Source organism: Numida meleagris, chromosome 4 (genome assembly GCF_002078875.1).
Source record: "Numida meleagris isolate 19003 breed g44 Domestic line chromosome 4, NumMel1.0, whole genome shotgun sequence".
NCBI lineage: Eukaryota > Metazoa > Chordata > Aves > Galliformes > Numididae > Numida > Numida meleagris.
In genome coordinates this window covers 29,107,531-29,126,625 of record NC_034412.1, presented here as the reverse complement: position 1 = coordinate 29,126,625, position 19,095 = coordinate 29,107,531, and the positions used below count along the sequence as shown (strand labels likewise).

General features: G+C 39.5%; 1 protein-coding gene across 4 annotated transcripts in view; it reads right to left on the bottom strand.

Moving 5' to 3' along the window:
- Nucleotides 1-19,095, bottom strand: part of SPOCK3 (SPARC/osteonectin, cwcv and kazal like domains proteoglycan 3) — a 182,120-nt gene that overhangs the window by 108,390 nt on the left and 54,635 nt on the right. For all 4 annotated transcript variants that reach the window (XM_021396014.1, XM_021396016.1, XM_021396015.1 and 1 more), the window contains exon 3: nucleotides 14,978-15,023. In XM_021396014.1, the coding sequence (XP_021251689.1) occupies nucleotides 14,978-15,023 (46 nt within the window). The remainder of the gene's footprint in view (nucleotides 1-14,977; nucleotides 15,024-19,095) is intronic.

Sequence of the window (19,095 nt, the reverse complement as noted above, 5' to 3'; positions counted from 1 at the left end):
CCACAGTTTGCTTTCACCTGGAGGGGCGTTCAGTATACCTGGAACCGTTTGCCCCAGGGGTGGAAACACAGCCCAACCATTTGCCATGGGCTGATCCAAACTGCACTGGAACAGGGTGGTACTCCTGAGCACCTACAGTACATTGATAACATTGTTGTGTGGGGTGATACAGCAAAGGAAGTTTTCAAGAAAGGAGAGCAAATAATCCAGATCCTCCTGCGAGCTGGTTTTGCTATTAAGCGAAGTAAAGTGAAAGGGCCTGCACAGGAAATTCAGTTCCTAGGTATTAAGTGGCAAGATGAACGTCGCCAAATCCCAATGGGTGTGGTCGACAAAATCACTGCCATGTCTCCACCTACTAATAAGAAAGAGACGCAATCTTTCCTGGGCGTAGTGGGCTTTTGGAGAATGCATGTTCCAAACTATAGCCTCATTGTGAGCCCCCTTTATCAGGTGACGCAGAAGAAGAATCACTTTACGTGGGGTCCTGAGCAGCAGCAGGCTTTTGAGCAGATTAAACAGGAGATAGCCCGTGCCGTGGCCCTGGGGCCAGTACGGACGGGACAGGATGTTAAGAACATCCTCTACACTGCTGCTGGAGAGAAAGGTCCCACTTGGAGTTTGTGGCAAAGAGCCTCAGGAGAGACCCGAGGTCGACCCCTGGGATTCTGGAGTCGAGCCTACAAGGGGTCTGTGGAGCGCTACACTCCAACTGAGAAGGAGATCTTAGCCGCATATGAGGGGGTTCGAGCTGCTTCCGAAGTAATTGGAACTGAAACGCAGCTCCTCCTAGCACCTCGACTGCCAGTGCTCAACTGGATGTTTAAGGGAAAGGTTCCCTCCACCCATCATGCTACTGATGCCACTTGGAGTAAGTGGGTTGCGTTGATTACACAACGAGCTCGGATGGGGAACCTCAGTCGTCCAGGAATTTTAGAGGTGATCATGGACTGGCCTGAAGGTAAAAAGTTTGGAACATCACCAGCAGAGGAGGTATCACATGCCAAAGAGGCCCCACCATACAGTGAATTATCAGAAAATGAAAAGAAATATGCCCTGTTCACAGATGGATCATGTCGTATTGTAGGGAAGCATCGCAGATGGAAATCCGTGGTGTGGAGCCCTACACGACAGGTTGCAGAGGCCACTGAAGGAAAAGGAGAATCAAGCCAATTTGCAGAGGTAAAGGCTGTCCAGCTGGCCTTAGATGTTGCTGAACGGGAGAGGTGGCCAGTGCTTTATCTCTATACCGACTCATGGATGGTGGCAAATGCCTTATGGGGGTGGTTACAGCAGTGGGAACAAAATAACTGGCAACGAAGGGGTAAACCTATTTGGGCTGCTGAACTGTGGAAAGACATTGCTGCCCGAATTAAGAATAAGGTTGTGAAGGTGCGTCATGTAGATGCTCATGTGCCCAAGAGTTTGGCTACTGAAGAACAACAAAATAACCAACAGGCAGACCGAGCCTCCAAAATTAGGGTGGCTCAAATGGACTTGGACTGGCAACACAAGAGTGAGTTATTTCTAGCTCGCTGGGCCCATGAGACCTCGGGCCATCAAGGAAGAGATGCAACATACAAGTGGGCTAGAGACCGAGGGGTGGACTTAACTATGGACACTATTGCACAGGTTATTCATGACTGTGAAACTTGCACCACAATTAAACAAGCAAAGAGGATGAAACCTCTTTGGGGGAAAGGGCGATGGCAAAAGTATAAATATGGGGAGGCGTGGCAGGTTGATTATATCACCTTGCCACAAAGCCGCAATGGTAAGCATTACGTGCTTACCATGGTGGAGGCAACCACTGGGTGGCTCGAAACATATGCAGTACCCCATGCTACTGCCCAAAATACCATATTAGGCCTTGAGAAACAAGTCCTTTGGCAACAGGGCACTCCAGAAAGAATTGAGTCAGATAATGGGACTCATTTCAAAAATTCTCTTGTAAATACTTGGGCCAAAGATCATGGCATTGAGTGGATTTATCATATCCCCTATCATGCACCAGCTTCTGGTAAAATTGAACGATACAATGGATTGTTAAAAACTGTGTTGAAAGCAATGGGTGGCGGAACATTTAAGCATTGGGAGAAGTATTTGGCAGAAGCCACCTGGTTGGTCAGTACTCGAGGATCAATCAATCGTGATGGTCCTGCTCAATCCAGTTTTCTACATAATGTAGAGGGAGATAAGGTCCCTGTAGTACATGTAAAGAGCATGTTGGGAAAAGCAGTTTGGGTCTTTCCAGCTTCTGGAAAGGGCAAACCTCTCCGTGGCACTGTTTTTGCCCAGGGACCTGGGTCTACTCGGTGGGTGATGCAGAAGAATGGGGATGTTCAGTGTGTACCAAAAGGGAATTTGATGCTGGGGGAGTGCAGTCAGTAAGTCTATGTATATATAGGTATACATTTCTGTGTGTGTAATGCATGTTAATTATTGTTTGTTTGCATATGAATATTCCATATCACTACATCAGGTCAATAAGGGGTGGAATGTCATGGTTTTATGATTTTCGGTTATTGGTACTCCACATCATAACATCATGTAGTGAATGTACCTGGTTCTCAGAAGAGAAGGACTACTACATTCCCCACGGCACTTTGCTCCTCTGTTACCATTTTCCAGACGGAGGGAAAAGATAAAAGCTCACAGTATAAAAACTTGGAGATCATGAGACCTCGTCCCTTTTTCCGCCGTCTCTCATCTTGGCAGCACCTCACTCTCCAGCCGTCTTATCGTCGGTAGTAGAGTAAGGCCTACCTTGATTTTGGGACATTCTCTCTCTCTGTATTGGATTTACCAGCTTAAATTGTAATTATATTGTATTATAGTGTGTTGTTTTGCATTCCGATATCTTATTTAGTAAATTAGTTTGTTTCTCCTCAGATTGTTGCCACTGTTCTTTGCTCTCAGGGCCATCTCCTTACCTTTTTTCCCTTTTCCCGGGACGTGGACCCGTGGATCCCCCGTCCCCTTACTCACAGAACTGGGCCGAACGCCCGTAAACCGTTGACACTTACGGGACTAAAAGTTTTGCAGGTTTGCAAAATGAAAGGAAACAGTTACATATACCCTTTTCTCAGTGTATGGCCAGTTTAAAGTCTTGCTCTCTACCTCTAGCCAGTCACTGAAGCCTTCTGTCACATTTTCACATAACCATTTTGTGGGTCTGAATGGTTACCTGAATGCATGATCTATCTGGGTTAAAATAAAATTTAAATAATACACTTTTTAATTTTATTTTAAGATTATTCAAGATTTGGTGGCACCATGGACTTCACATCAGGACATAAAGCAGGTTGGCAGGAAAACAGGACTGAGCTGGCCTAACTATCAAAGGCAATATCTCATGATACAAGTTAGGTACTAAAAATCCTTCATGTAGCCTTTCTTAAAACAGCTGCAAGAAATTAGACTCCATTCAACCATAGAATGGTTTGCGTTGGAAGGGAACTTTAAGATCATCTAGTTCCAATCCCCTGCTATAGGCAGGGACAATTCCCTCTAGACCAGGTTGCTCACAGCCCCATCCAGCCTGGCCTTGAATGCTTCCAAGGAGGTGGCATCTACTTCCTTGTTGGGCAACCTGTTCCAGTGTCTCACCTCACCCTCACAGGAAAGAATTTCTTCCCAATATCTAGTCTAAATCCACTCTTCCAGTTTAGAACCATTTCCCCTTGTCCTGTCACTACATGCCCTTATAAAAAGTCCCTCTCCAGCTTTACTGTGGGCCCTGTTCTGGTCCTGGAAGGCCACTCTAAGGTCTCCTTGGATCCTTCTCTTCTCCAGACTGAAGAGCCCCAGCTCTCAGCCTGTCCTTGTAAAGAAGGTTCTCCAGCTCTCTGATCATCTTCGTGGCCCTCCTCTGGACCCACTCCAAAAGCTCCATGTCCTTCTTGTGTTGGGGGCCCCAGAACTGGGTGCTCGATCTCACGAGAGCAGAGCAGAGGGGCAGAATCACCTCCCTCAACTTGCTCGTCACGCTTCTCTTCATGCAAACCAGGATATGGTTGGCCTTCTGGGCTGCAAGCGCACATTGCCGGCTCACGTTAAATCTTTCATCAACTGACAGCCCCAAGTCCTTCTCCTCAGGGCTGCTCTCAAGCCATTCTCCACTCAACCTGTATCTGTGCTTGGGATTACCCTAACCCATGTGCAGGACCTTGCACTTGTTGAACTCATGAGGTTGGCATGGGCTCACCTCTCAAGCCTGTCCAGTTCCCTCTGAATAGCATCCCTTCCCTCTAGTGTGTCAACTGCATCACTCAGCTTGGTGTCATCGGCAAACTTGCTCCTTGATTCTATGGAAATAAATATGGAAACAATTTGAGATCCACAACTGGAAAAACATTGTCCTCTGAACTAGTTAGGAGCCCAAACTGGGAACCACATGGGGCAAGTCACAGTAAAGAAATTCATAAAAAAGAAATAAAGGAATACTGAAGCACAGCATCAGATAACAAGGAAAAATCATCATTATAGTGTTCTTCACACATCTACAAAGGATCTTTTCAGTTATTATATATTTTCAGCAGGCTGAAATTAATGAAAAGCAGTGCAAATCTGTTTAACAGAATTTTGTGCATTTTCAGATGAACAGAATTCCCGAAAGCACCTAAATACATGAAATTGGAAACTGTTCACCAGACTAAAATGATGGTGCAGATAAAGGAACATTGTCTTTTTAAGAGGACATTATGAATATCAAAAAAAATAGAGAATGGAAAAACTTAATAGTAGATGAGCACAAAACATTTTTAAGACAAAAGTAGGTATGTGTACAATTTAATTGCAGAGTACTATAATTTATCTTCAAAGTTATGGATGTATATTTCTAGTTTTAAAACATCAGTAACTTTGCTACATGTGCCGACATTCCAGTTTTTATAGCAAATATAACAAATTTAGATCTGCATAATTGTTGTCACAGTATTCAACTAATGGATCTCCATTAAAATCCCTTATGATTTCCCAGGGCTTGCAAATGAGTGAAATCAGATGATTTTATTAAACATGACTCTAAATGGTTTCAATTCACTGTACAGAAATGTATTTACAAATTACACAGATGAATGTGCATGTATTTGCCTATCCTTGGTTACCCAAATTGCTACAAAACTAGGTAGATGAAACACAAATAGCTAAAAGGGAAAGACACAACTAAAAATACATGTTTGAAATTGTTTCAAAATATCTTTCTCCCGTACAACTGCATCCACAACACTTCTGCTGTAAACAGATACCTAATATAAACTAATATGATAAAAGTCAAAAATTATTCAGTGGAATGGTCTATAAGAAATGTTACAGTTGTTACAAACCAACTAAACCCCCAGGGTGTTAATCCTCCATGGAAGCGTTGTTTCATGTTTCCTCCATTACATGAAAATTCTCCACTATTCCTACCAGATACTTCTATTGAGCAAAGAAAAACATCCTCTGCACTTCAAAAAAATATACCAGTGTATTCTTTGTGTATGCAACTTTACTCAATAACTACACCCTACACACTACTTATACCTGCAGTCTAAAATAAAATGTACTAGAAGTATGTCATATTTTCATCTGATGTAAGGGTAGAATATGAAGTATAGTTTATTTATTTTGATAAAATATACATGGAAGCTACTAAAAATATTCAACTTGATTGTCCAAAGAACACAAATCATACTAAATGCTTGTTTCTAAAACAATTGTAAGAACAAAACACACCTTTTAGCAGCAACAAAATACGATTAATAAAATACTCTTTTTTTTTCCCCTTAAGAATAGTACCTGTTCCATATCATTTTCTAAACCAATGTTACATTTGTACATTCATATAAATATATGAGATACAGAATTGAAACGTTTACTTAAATACATATATATGTGTATAATCAAAAGAGTTCCACTGGAACAAGTGCTCTTTGAATAAATGTCAAATAACGTTTTAAGGAAAGGCACTGGTAGATTGCAATACAGCTAATAATATTCCTCCCATCTTCTATGGTAACTTAGATTTTGCAGCAAAACAAATTAAATATCTCTGCACATTTTCAGAGCCAGAGACCCTGGAATGCTTGGATACTTCCAATAATCACTTATTAACATGCAAAAAATTGCACAGATCTGTCTACCTGAACAATTCTGACATCTTCAGTCATATTAACCTAAGAATGCCTTTCAATATATACCAAACTATAAAAGAATGAATTTCAACACCGTTAAGGCAGCCATTTCATTATCATATGCAGGACTGTATTGATTCCTTTAACTACATCCTTTTAAACATCATAACATACTACCATTGAAATTCAGGCTCAGATTAGAGAAGAAACTGTGGAGACATTATCTGTACACCAGAAGTCTATGAGAATATTACAAAAGTTTTTAAGAGTCATAGGTATCTCAGAAGAAAAATAGCTACATATGGACCACAAGCATAGAAGGGCTACTCCAAATGTGATGCCTCCTATGTTATTATGTTGGTGCACAATACCATAGGTGGATGACGGTGGTATGGCAGTAGAGGCTGAACCTTCCCACCACCATTTCATCCCATTTTATTGCTGTGTGACAGGCTGCAGCAGAAGGGCGGTCTGACAGAATGGCATCTGACACGAAAGTGTGTATCAAGCAGAGAAGTGTCACTGCATGCCCGCATGTTGAAAAAAATGGCACCTAGTGACATTCATTGATGCTTGCTGAACATTTATGGAGACCAAACAGTGGATGTGAGCACAGTGAGGTGGTGAGCGGTGCATTTCAGTGGTTGTGATAGTGGGTCACCTCTGCTGGCTCAGATAGTTATGAGCTCAGTATGTTCTTTGTTCATTGCTGGTGAAAATGCACCACTAATGGTGTTGCCTGTGTTTAAAGATAGCATCTTATGGCTAACAATTTGCTCTATCAGACAGTATTATTGTGCACTTTGCATCTGTTGTAGTTTCCATGGAAATAAATAGGATGCATTACTTTCAGAGCACCAATGCGCATATATATGAAAAGTGCTGTTTCCTTAAAAATACTACTAGCAAATTAATGATTGTTGGCTGAAAATCATTTGCAAAGGGTCCCAGTATATTGTTGATTTTGATAAGAACATAGACACACAACATAGCTAGTGACTAATTAGAACACATTTCTATGATGAATGGTGACACTGACAAAGAGGCACATGAATACCAAGAACTTACACCAAAGCCTGTAAGACAAAGGTGGGGGAGAGAGATAACAGAGATCAAATGTCTTTTAAAATAACAGGTAACTGTTGGGAAACACCAAGCGCAACATAGAATTTCATCAACAGGTAACAATTTGAAAACACAGATACAAAGCTGAGTATTCCACTACTGCCCCTACTATATATAGGCGGCTGGGGTTTATGCAGTTTGGAAGACTTCATAGTTGTTCATGTCTAGATTTTAACATTACTAAATTTGATTTGTAATTTCATTGTGTAAAATTGCTAAAACTTAAGGCAGCAAAAAAGGAATATTTCTGTAAAAGCACCAGTAGTTCCTATAATCCATTTGTTTCCCCATAGAAAATAGAAAGGAAAAAAAAAATCCTCTGCCTATGCATAGCTGGAGTTCAGATTCAGAGCTTCAATTTCAAGATTTGCTTATTCCATACTTCCACAGATTTTTAGGCAAGTTTCTGAAAAGCCAAATACTGATAAAACAAATACAATGAAAAGAAGCAAAAACCTACAGAGAAGGTTAGGAAACTACTTCTAACCTCAGAGAACTTGTCTGCCCATAACATGTTCCCACGCTGTCTGTATCTTCTATCTCCATGAGCATTACTACAAACTGTGACTCAACAGACTTGGGAAATTGTTACTACTCCTGTTTAAATGTGATTTTTAACTGCAATTCTAGTCTCTTCCTGCAAGTTCACATTTAAAAAAAAAAAAATGTTCCTGCACTCAGGAACTTCATACTTTCACTTGGGAAAATACTTTTCTAATGTAATGGAACTCTCTCACTTGACAGAGAGTAGCCGAAAATGGTGCAGCAGTAACTGAATCAAGGGGAAGCCCTTGCAAAGGTTCTCTAACATAGACTGCTCGGCTTGCAGAAAGCTCCAGCAGAGCACAGAACTCCATGGTCAGGCACTCATGATGTCCCACACAAAGCTTTCAATTCCTCATTTTGGTTATATCTAATCAATCAGAAAAGATGAAAAAATCCCAAGCCTACATGTATGTTTCCTGAGGTGAAAAAGAAAATTCATGGTTAGATCTTATTTGACTTTAAACTTTGTCAACTTTAAACTTTAGACAAGTGGAGACTTGTTTACAGCATAGCCTTGGAATAATACTTTGGAAGAAGAGAGAGCTGGTAGACTACAAAAACTTTCATTATGACAGTCTCCCTATCTCGTGACACAAGCCAAAGAAAAGAAATGTTCCAAGAATATCACCATTGTTTTTCTTTTATTGGCAAACACAGGGAATCCTAAGAGACATTATTTCTTCAGTATGCCATAAACATTACATCCACTCCTAAGCAGCCGACTTATAAGGTTGCCTCACTTATGAAATATGAATGGCTCTTCCCACAAAATACCACACAATCATTTTTCTCATCTAAAGTGAAAGAGCTTCAGATGTATGAACAAGTACATAGTAATTGTATATTTTATTTTCTGTGTTTTGCTATGTTTCCAGAAATCACTTCCAAAAGTAAGAGGAAGCCAATTCTGACAACGCGGAGAACAAGATACTGACTGGGAAACCTTCTTCTATCTTTCAGTACTATTCCCAGTTCTACTCAAGGGCATGATGTTATTTACGCACTCTCAAAGCAAACAAACTACAACAACAACCACGGAAGCCTTTGTTTATAAAGAATATCCATGTGACAGAGTATAGAAAACTGTGAGAAACTGCAAATCTTTTGACATATAGCTCAATTCAATATAATTGCTAAATTCAGGCTAAGTGTTTCCTGCTGAGGTTAATTCACTGACAAAGACTGTAGGCGAACTATTATTAAAACTGAAAAGTTCTGTGCTGGCAGGTAAAAATACCTGATGATCTTTATGCAAAAGGTTGAAAAATTAAGACAAAACCGCTTATAGATCAGAATTTTGGCATACCTATTATTATTAAAAAGTGTCCCCAGATAGCACTGCTTGTTATTTAGTTGTAAATCAGGCAGTAAAATGTGGATAAAAGAACTACTCAGCAGTTGCATTTTGCTCTTCAATGTTAATTTTCAGTTAACAAGCCTATGAAAATAGAAATTTGAAATCTGTAGGCATGCTTTTAAAATATTCACTAGTCAAATTACAATGCATTTCGCTAACAAAGTATAGAAAGTAACTTTAACATGTTTTCTTAGTTAGCTTGTTTCTAAATTCAGGAAAGTACTCTACAAACATTAGCATCAGGATTCCCAAAAAACTGAGTAACATAACAAGCCTGAGCATGTAAAAGTTTCAATCTTCAATATCTTCAATATCTTCAGCAAAACCAACAGCCAGTTAAAAAAAAAAAAAAAAAGTAGGTATGCGTAACAAAACAAATCACTAGCAAAAATTTACAGTGCAATCTACTCAATGTCTTCTGATCAAAGACTCCACCACCATTAAATCATTAATCAAAGTAGAACTTATTACTATTCTTACACAAAAAGCCAATTTACACACCACATCTCTCTATCAAAAGCCAAAGAAGAAGAAGAAAAAGGCATGAAGGTACTTTCTAATGAAGTGATAAGCCTACTTCTGACATGAAGGTCCTTCAGTGAAAAGAAGTCACTGATCAACAGGAAGCAAATCTTTCTTTGAGGAGCCTGAGGACCAAAATCAAGAACTTTCCTAATCTATTAGTATACAATGAAGAGAAAAATATAGTTTGTGAAATTGGCAGCTTCCAAACTAGTTAGTTTGTTCAGATCTATAGCAGACATTCACAATTTTCCACTAATCCTGACGAAAATCACCGTAATTCACAGAACAGCAATAAATAACGCAAACCTGTCTTCCCTTCCTCTCTTCCCTCTCCTGCACAGACCAGCAAAACAAGCCTGCTGTAATTAAATGGTAAACCTGAATTTAAGTGACAAATTCAAAGTGATAAACTTGGAGGCAAGTCCCACTCTAAGAGACATGATCGTAATTTACCAAACAAGTGAAAAAAATAATTTGAACTATACCAACAAAAGATCAGAACAATTCAACAACTCAAACAATACATTTTCAGGGTTTTATTTTCCCACAACATTTTGGCATTAGCTAAGACAATCTCAGCAGAAGACTATTAATACTCCAATTAGAATTTGACAAGCAAACCTGCCTAGTAATAATGCTCTTTCTTATACAGTCAAAATTTAACTTCCTTTTTTATGTTACTCTGTGTAAACTAAGTTTGGGGTTCATTTCCTTACTAAGGTAGTTAGCTACTGGGCATTGCTACAATCACTGTACTAGAGTTTGATTAAACACGGATGAAATACTTACAGAATGCTACTATGCAGCTTCTTTACAATATCTGCTATTATGTATCATAATTACCTTACATAACCGTATTTCTTCTCATTATAGAAAGCCTTCCAAATTTTTCAGTTGTTTTGATTTTATTGTTGGTTTCTTGGTTCTAACGCTCATTATAAAATGAGAAGACAAGGGATATGATACAGGCCAGGAAAACCCAGGTAACAAATAAGTGGCTAAAAGGTTGGTGTCAACACAGGAACTTTGGGTTTCTTGACCATGGGGCAATTTACTTGGTACCTGGTCTATTGGCTGCAGACGGGTGTCACCTGTCTCTAAGAGGGAAACCAATCCTAGCTCAAGAGCTAGCAGGGCTCACTGAGAGGGCTTTAAACTAGATAGGAAGGGAGAAGGGGATATAATGAGGCTCACTAGGATGGGGTGAATAATCTTGGGCTTTATACTAGATCCAGCAGGGGAAGAGAGTCAAGTGCAGTGGGACAGTGAAAGGCTGGTGGTTGCTATCATGCCAGGAGATTGTGAGGAAAAACCTCCTGTAGATTCTGGCAGGGACTCCTCAGAGGAAGCAATGTTGCTAACCCCTGACCCGAAACCTTCTCATATACTTCTAGGAAGCAGTGGGGGAAAACTTCAGATTCTTCCTGGAGATTTAAAGGAGAAGCCCCTCTAAAAAGGTGGCATGTCAGAAAGCCCAGCTAAGGTGCCTTTACACCAGTGCATGCAGTGTAGGAAATAAGAAGGAGAAGTTGGAAACTGTGATGTGCTTGGAAAATTACAATCTCATTGCTATCACGAAAACGTGGTGTGAGGACTCCCAGAACTGGATTTTCACTGTAGAAGGATATGGCCTCTTTAGAAGGGATAGGCTAAGTAAAAAGGGTGGAGGAGTTGCCCTCTGTGTTAGGAGTGGATAGAGTGTGAGACACTCCCTCTGAGAGATGGTTAGGAGCAGGTTGAGAGCCTGTGGGTTAGAATTAGGGGTAGGACTAATAAAGGGCACCTGATCAAGGTAAGCCTGCTGATGAGGCCTTCTTCCTTCAGCTACAGGAGGCATCCTGCTCCTAGGCACTTGTCCTGATAGGGGGATTTAAACCTCATGGATATCTGCTGGGAGAACCAGATGGCGAGCTGCAAGAAATCCAGGAGATAACTAGAGTCCATGGATGATATCTTTCTGGTTCAAGTATTGGATAGATGAACCAGAGGTGAAGCGCTGCTGTATCTAGTAATCACTAATGCAGAGGAGATCATTAAAGGCATTAAGATTGGATCCAGCCTAGGCTATTGCAACCATGCTCTGGTTGGGTTCGTGATCTTGAGGAATGTGGGCCTGGCAAAGAGTTGGGTCAGGAGCCTGAACTTTGGGAGAGCGAACTTTAAGCTGTTTAAGGAATTGTTGGATGAGATCTCCTGGGAAGATATCCTTAGAGAAAATGAGTAAATGAGAAAGGAGAATTGGCTATGACAGATATGGACAAGGCTGAGGTACTAAATGAGTCTTTTGCCTCGGTCTTCAATGGCAGCCAGGATTCTCATATTTCTCATGTCCCTGAAGCTCACATCTCTGAGCCTGTAGGTGGGAACTGGGGGAGTAAATCCTCCCCCTGCTGTAAGGGCAGAGCAAGTCTAAGACCACCTCATGAGACTGAGTGTATACAAGTCTATGGGGCTGGATGACATGCATCCCAAGGTCCTAAAGGAGCTGTCTGATGTGGTTGCTGAGCCACTCTCCATCGTATTTGAAAAGTCATGGATGTCAGGCGAAGTCCCCTGGAACTAGAAAAAAGGTAACATCACTCCCATTTACAAGAAAGGGAGGAAGGAGGACCTAGGGAACTACAAGCCAGTGAGTCTCACCTCTGTGCCTGGGAAGATTGTGGAACAGACCCTCCTGGAAGACATGTTAAAGCACATGAGGGATGAGCGGGTGATCTGAGATAGCCAGCATAGCTTTACTGAGAGAAGATAAAGAAGGTTGTGCCTGACCAATCTGGTGGCCTATGATAGAGTGACAGCATCGGTGGACAAAGGGAAGGCGACCGATGTCATCTACCTGGAGTTGTGCAATGCTTTGACACAGTCCCCCACCACATCTTTATCTCTAAATTGGAGAGATACAGATTTGAGGGGGGAACTATTCTGTGGATAAGGAACTGGTAGGAAGGTCGTAGACAGAGGGTTGTGGTAAAAGGCACTGTATCCAGGTGGAGGCCAGCGATGAGCGGTGTCCCCCAGGGGTCTGTCTTGGGACCAGTGCTCTTCAACATCTTCATCAATGACAGTGATGACAGGGTTGAGTGCACCCTCAGCAAGTTTGCTGATGACACCGAGCTGAGTGGTGCGGTTGACACAGTGGAAGGAAGGGATACCATTCAGAGGGACCTCAACAAACTCAAAAGGTGAGCCTGTGTGAACCTAATGAGGAGAGTAATCCCAGTTATGTATACAGACTGGGAGAAGAAATCCTTGAGAGTTGCCCTTTGGAGAAGGACCTGGGGGTCCTGGTGGATGAAAAACTGAACATGAGTGCTCTTGCAGCTTGGAAGGTCAATGGTATCCCAAGCTCCATCAGAAGAGGGGTGGCCAGCAGGGACAGGGAGGTGATTGTCCCTCTCTACTCTGCCCTCGTAAAGCCCCATCTGGAGTACTGTGTCCATGTCTGGGGCCCTCAGTAGAGGAAAGATGTGGAGCTGTTGGAAGGGGTTCAGAGGAGGGCCATGAAGATGATCAGAGGGCTGGAGCACCTCCCCTACGAAGACAGGCTGAGAGAGATGGGCTTCTTCAACCTGGAGAAGAGAAGGCTGCAAAGAGACCTCACTGCAGCCTTCCAATATTTAAAAGGGGATTATAAACAGGAGGGGAATCAACTTTTTACAAGCGTAGACAGTGATAGGACAAAAGGGGATGGTTTTAAGCTCAAGGAGGGAAGGTTTAGATTGGACGTCAGGAGGAAGTTCTTCACAGAGAGAGTAGTGAGGTGCTGGAAGAGGCTGCGGATGCTCTGTCCCTGGAGGGGTTCAAGACCAGGTTGGATGGAGCCCTGGGCAACCTGGACCAGTACCAGATCAGGAGGCTGGTGGCCCTGCCTGTGTCAGGTGGATTGAAAGTTGATGTTCCTTGGGATCCTTTCCAACCCAAGCCGTTCTATGATTCTGTGATTAGAAATCTCCCATAAAAATAAGTATACATGTCAACGGTTTACGGGCAGGTTTGGCCTGGCTTTGTGACAAATGGGGCAAGGGACCCATGGACCCATGCCCTGGGAAAGGGAAAAGAAAAAAAAGGGTAAGGAGATGGGGCTGAGAACAAAACAGTGGCAACAATCTGAGGAGGAACAAACTAATTTACTAAATAAGATATTGGTGCAAAATAACACACTATAATACAATATAATTACAATTTAAGATGATAAATCGAATACAATGAGAGTGAGTGTCCAAAATTAAAGTAGGCCTTACTCTAATACCGACGGTGAGGTGGCTGGGGAGCGAGATGCTGCCAGAAAGAGAGAAAGGTCTCGTGATCTGCGAGTTTTTATCTTTCCCTCTGACCAGAAAACGGTAACAGGGTCACAAAGTCCCCTGGGGAATGTAGTAGTTCTCTTCTGAGAACCAGGTACCTGGAACTATCCACGATCCAATTGGAGCATTAACTCTTTAACTCCCAGTACACTATATGATGCTACAATGTGTAATACCGATAACCAAAAATCATAAAACCATGACAATACATTACAGAGAATATTGTTTAAATTAAGGAGACATTATTTTTGCAACATATTTTTATCTTATTCTCTTATGTACAAGCCCCTCCAGAAAAGGAGATGAAGTCTCCGAAGCACTCCTTGTAGAAACTCACAAATCAAGATTCTCATTAGATTCACACCTGTACTCACAAACCTTGAAACACCATACATGAAATGAATTGTATTGACAGTAAGTATTAAGCTCTAATGCCTGGGGAGGTAATGTTTAATGTCAAAATCTGCTGAATTTGCTCATATCTATAAGGCTGAACTAATATTGTAGCGTTCTCCAAGTCTCTCTTGCTTCAGGAAAGATCAAGTGAACAAGGTAGAGACTTTCAAAGTGTTTCTAGAACATCTTTTATCAGACAGTTAGAGATTTCCTTTATTTATTTATTTATTTTTAACAGCAAAAGACAAATATCAGATTGTACGCACTCTTTTAAAGGTTTTACTGAAAATGCAATGGTACTTAACTTTAAGTATATGCATAAAACAAAAGAAGACCCAAATCCCATTAACTTGTTTACATAACAGAAACTTTAAGCTACTCTGCTACTGCCCTCTTTCTGCCTCTAATCAATAAAAGCTTGCAAAAGTCACAGATGTAAAACAATTAGGCTACAAATCAACTTCTGGCCCCTTTTTTTTGTCAATCATTTCAAGACTGAGAAGATGACAAACTCATAGTTCCAGAGTTACTCTAAAACAGGAACACAAATATTTTAATCTTAAACCATACAAAAAAATAAAAAAGAAAAAATAGTAGCAGAATCTTACCTTGATCAAACGGTTTACCCGGACTCCATGTACGAAAATAATCATCCTGGAGAAGGAGAAACAACCTACATTTAGTAAAACAATAAATCAATGTGTACATGCAAAATTCATTTGATCATAAAAGACAAAAGATATATACCAACCTCTACTTCCTAGAAAAGGCAAGCAGTGAAAAACAAATGAGAAAAAGATTACAGTCATCATAATGGGACAAACTGCGCGTAGAGAATAAAACAGTGTTTTTCAGAAGTCGTTTGCACCCACCAAGTAAAAAGGCTACACAAACAATATTACTAACATCAAAAATAAAGTTATTTCTCAAAGTGCTTACATAGTTTCTAGTTTTTATGTTTCTAGTTCTGCTTTTAAAATATTACAGTTGTGTTCTTGTACTCTAAGATATCAAAAAACTTAATTTTTCAAACCCAAAGCTCCAACGTCACTATTAATTAAATATAATGAAATTCTAAAGAATCATAAATGAATTTTAGAAAGATATTCTGTTTTGCCATTTTCAACTGTAAAATCTGCCATTAAATAATTCTAATTAGCTTGATTTTCTATGTATCATTTTCCTAAACATCAGATATCCTTCTAATTACGTGAGACTGTACTAAATGAATAAATCTAGGTTCGCTAACTACAGTGATCACTTAGTGTTTTATCATATCCAGCAGTTCTATCCAACTGTCCAAAAGATCACCAAGAAACCTCAATTTATAAAAAATTAAACTACTGAAAAAATGTGGGCGTCATACAGTTGTCGAAGCCACATAATCACAACTAGAAGTATGACCAAGCATCAAGCACATTTACAAGAACAAAACACTCTTTGGTCTTTAGTAGGATAATTTACTTCAAAGAGAAGAAAAAAGTGGTTGCATCCCAAACAGCCTTTCACTGATTATGTTTTATTAGTAAAAACTGTTTTCATGGGAACGTTTCCTTTGAAACTCGAAGAGATAAATGAGCAGAATCTGGAAGTACAGAGTAGAATCACAGTTATAAATGCATACTTATGCATTCTTTTACTCAGTGCTGCATAGACTAACAATGATAATTGCCTTTTTAATTACTATGTAAATAAACACATACTGCAAATCAAATGAGTTTAAAACACTGCAAGAGATGAGTAGAAATCACAATTATGACAGTGTTTTCCAATTATATTCCTCCTAATAGTAAATATGGAGCCGTTATTCCTACAGAGGTATTGTGAACAGCTTTGAGGCAGCTCTAATGTACTGCTCCTTTATGAATCATACCATATTGGTAAAACTTTCAATTCTTGCAAAAAGCACGATATGTGAATGTCTTTACAGGCTACTGTTTAATTTCTTTTTCACTTAATTTAAAATACATATTGTGTGATGCTATGGCATCACGCTTTAGTTGCATTATATAGGAACATAGGGTACAAACAGAAAACCCTCTATTTTCTGTGTTTTTCCAAAGCAGCTAGTCATAATTTTCACTTTATCTTTTATTCTCTGGAGCTCACGTTTTTCCCAAAATGGCCATTTGTAGTCCCCTCTCTCTTACATCAAATATATTGGGATTTTCTATGAAGAAAAGGTTTTCTTCTTACAGTTGTTACATACAATATAGCTCAATGCTGGAGTAATAAAAACAGATACTTTTTCTAATTTGTGTGTTTTAAACAAAGAAGTTATAATGGAAGTGCTATTAAAAGAGTAAAATACACCATTTTCATCATTTTTTCTTCATAATTTCTGCTAAAGCAGTAATGTTTGCCCAGAATGATCCTATTCAGGTATTACTTGCAATTAGAATGGTGAAAAGTTAGCATAACTAGAACAGAGTTAAGACTAAAAGAACAGAGGCTTCACTCATGATCTTGAACACTCTCAGATCATTTTACTAGCCTTTTTACTAGCCTTCATTTTGTATTGGAAAAGACAATAAATAAATTCTTGTTAACCTTCTCCATACCGCAGGCAAATTCACAAATCCCAAATATAATCTTGACAGATATTCCTAGAACTAAGAGCCCTAGCTGACATATTTGTTTACAACTATACCATTCTTGTTATCCTACTTTTCCTACTTTTTTCCCCCACTTTTTCTATTACTCCTGCTGCAACAGAATCTTCAGCAACAATAAAATAAAAAATCTGAAGAGTAATGAAGAAAATTTGACAAGTCCAATTCAAAATGTGTATCCAACCACTTTTTTATTTTACAAGTGAATTAAGCATGTCATTTAAGCACTTTGCTCTCTATCAACTGACAGAAATCATGCCATTAAGCAAATAGCTTCTATTTGAAAATTTGAGGTCTTTTTTAATACATTGAATTAAATGACAACACAAACCTATTTCAATATACTGCACGAAAGGATCACATACCTCTACTGATTTTCCTGAACAGTTAAATTTACTCATCATTCATTACTTAAAGTCCACTACTGACTGCTTTAAAACAAAACCTTGACATGCCTCTATAAAATAGAGAAAATAGTTAATTGAGTCTCATTCTTAAGTAGGGCAATTTGTTCAATAAATTGCAGTTTGATGCTTTTACAAATATTCCTAAAGCTACTAACCCTTAAAAAAGTGGCTTCCTATTACATTCAGACCCTTCCTGACCTTCAGTAAACAAGATGTTGACTATTAAAATGTTCAGTATTCTCTTCAGAATATCATCAAGAAAGTAATATGAATTTACAAAGCCTTATTTTTCATTATTTTAATATAAGATTGAGATTAAAAATGGAATGAACAAATATACAGTTGACAGTGAGGGATAAATAGTGTTACAGTATCTAGCCAATCCTTGAACTCTCTATAAATGCAAAAAGAAACCTCTCAGGAAAGAGTCTAACTTATTATTTTCTTCAGGGACTTTCTTAGATTTGTCCTGGGCATGTTCAAGGGCCTGAAAGTACTGAAGTGATATGGAATAAAGTCACAAATTTGTCAGAATAATCATAATGCTTTGTCAATGTTACTGACATAAAGATATCTAGGTATTTTAAATAGAAAATTCATCCTTACTGCTCTTCTTGAAACTATACAAAATTCATTGAAGTCTCTATCTAAAGCATACACATTGCACTAATAATAGCTATGTATCATGGGGCTAATATCCATGTCTAAACATTATGCACTTTTAAGCATTATGCTCTGTCAGGGTCACGATGATAAAGCATAATGGTTCATGCTACAACATTTAAAGAAAAAAAACATATATATATTACTTGGACTTAAGGAAAAAACAATTTTTAAGATTTTTACAGGCTAAGATAGAAAGCTGACTATAGCCAGATTTGACACTTTTTCTGTAGCTTACGTCTCCCATGAGAAATACAGTTAGTTTAACTAAAAGAAGGGGCTCAATGCACAAAACACCTCAGACATAGATAAAGGCAGTGGCAATTCATAGCCAGTATTTATACCTTAGAATCAGGTATTCTTAAAGGTTAGTCCCATATATCAAACAATCAGCAGAAGAAAACAATTTCCAAAACAATGATCAACCACAACTCTTCTCCTCTGGAATGAACTCTGAATGCTGTTAGGGGAGACTGAGTCTTGCTGTAAATTCCTTTCCTATTTTTTTTTTTGGCATCTAGCCTCTAGTAGAGCACTGGAATGACAAGTGAAAGGATGTTAGTTTGTTGTTCAGTGCCAGCCTCCAGGGAGGCTGCTGTCAGCTTCCTTTGCTGCTCCAGGTTTGAGGGCCATGCCACCCGCGAGGCCTGTATTCATAAGGCTGGCACAACACAATTAGAATCAGAAACTGCTTCTAGCGACTCTGGCACCAACTTGTCCGTGCTCAATGTGCATCCTGCTCCCTTTTCTTTGCCTCACACTTCTAGCACTGTTGATCAGGCTGGGCTAAGAGCCACCATATTTCAGCCCCCTCTGTTTCACAAATCTCATTCAGAAAGATTTCGGTGGAAGCTGTCTATTTGCTACTATCAGCATTGATAACAGCAGGTTTCAACAGCACAGCATTGTAATCATTTACCAGGAAATACCAAATGCTCACTAAAGCTTATATTCACAAATACTGAGAGAATACTGGAAAACTTTTTGAAGAGGAATTAATTCATTCTAAAGCTGAACCTGCTAGATTCCTATAAAAATTATAAA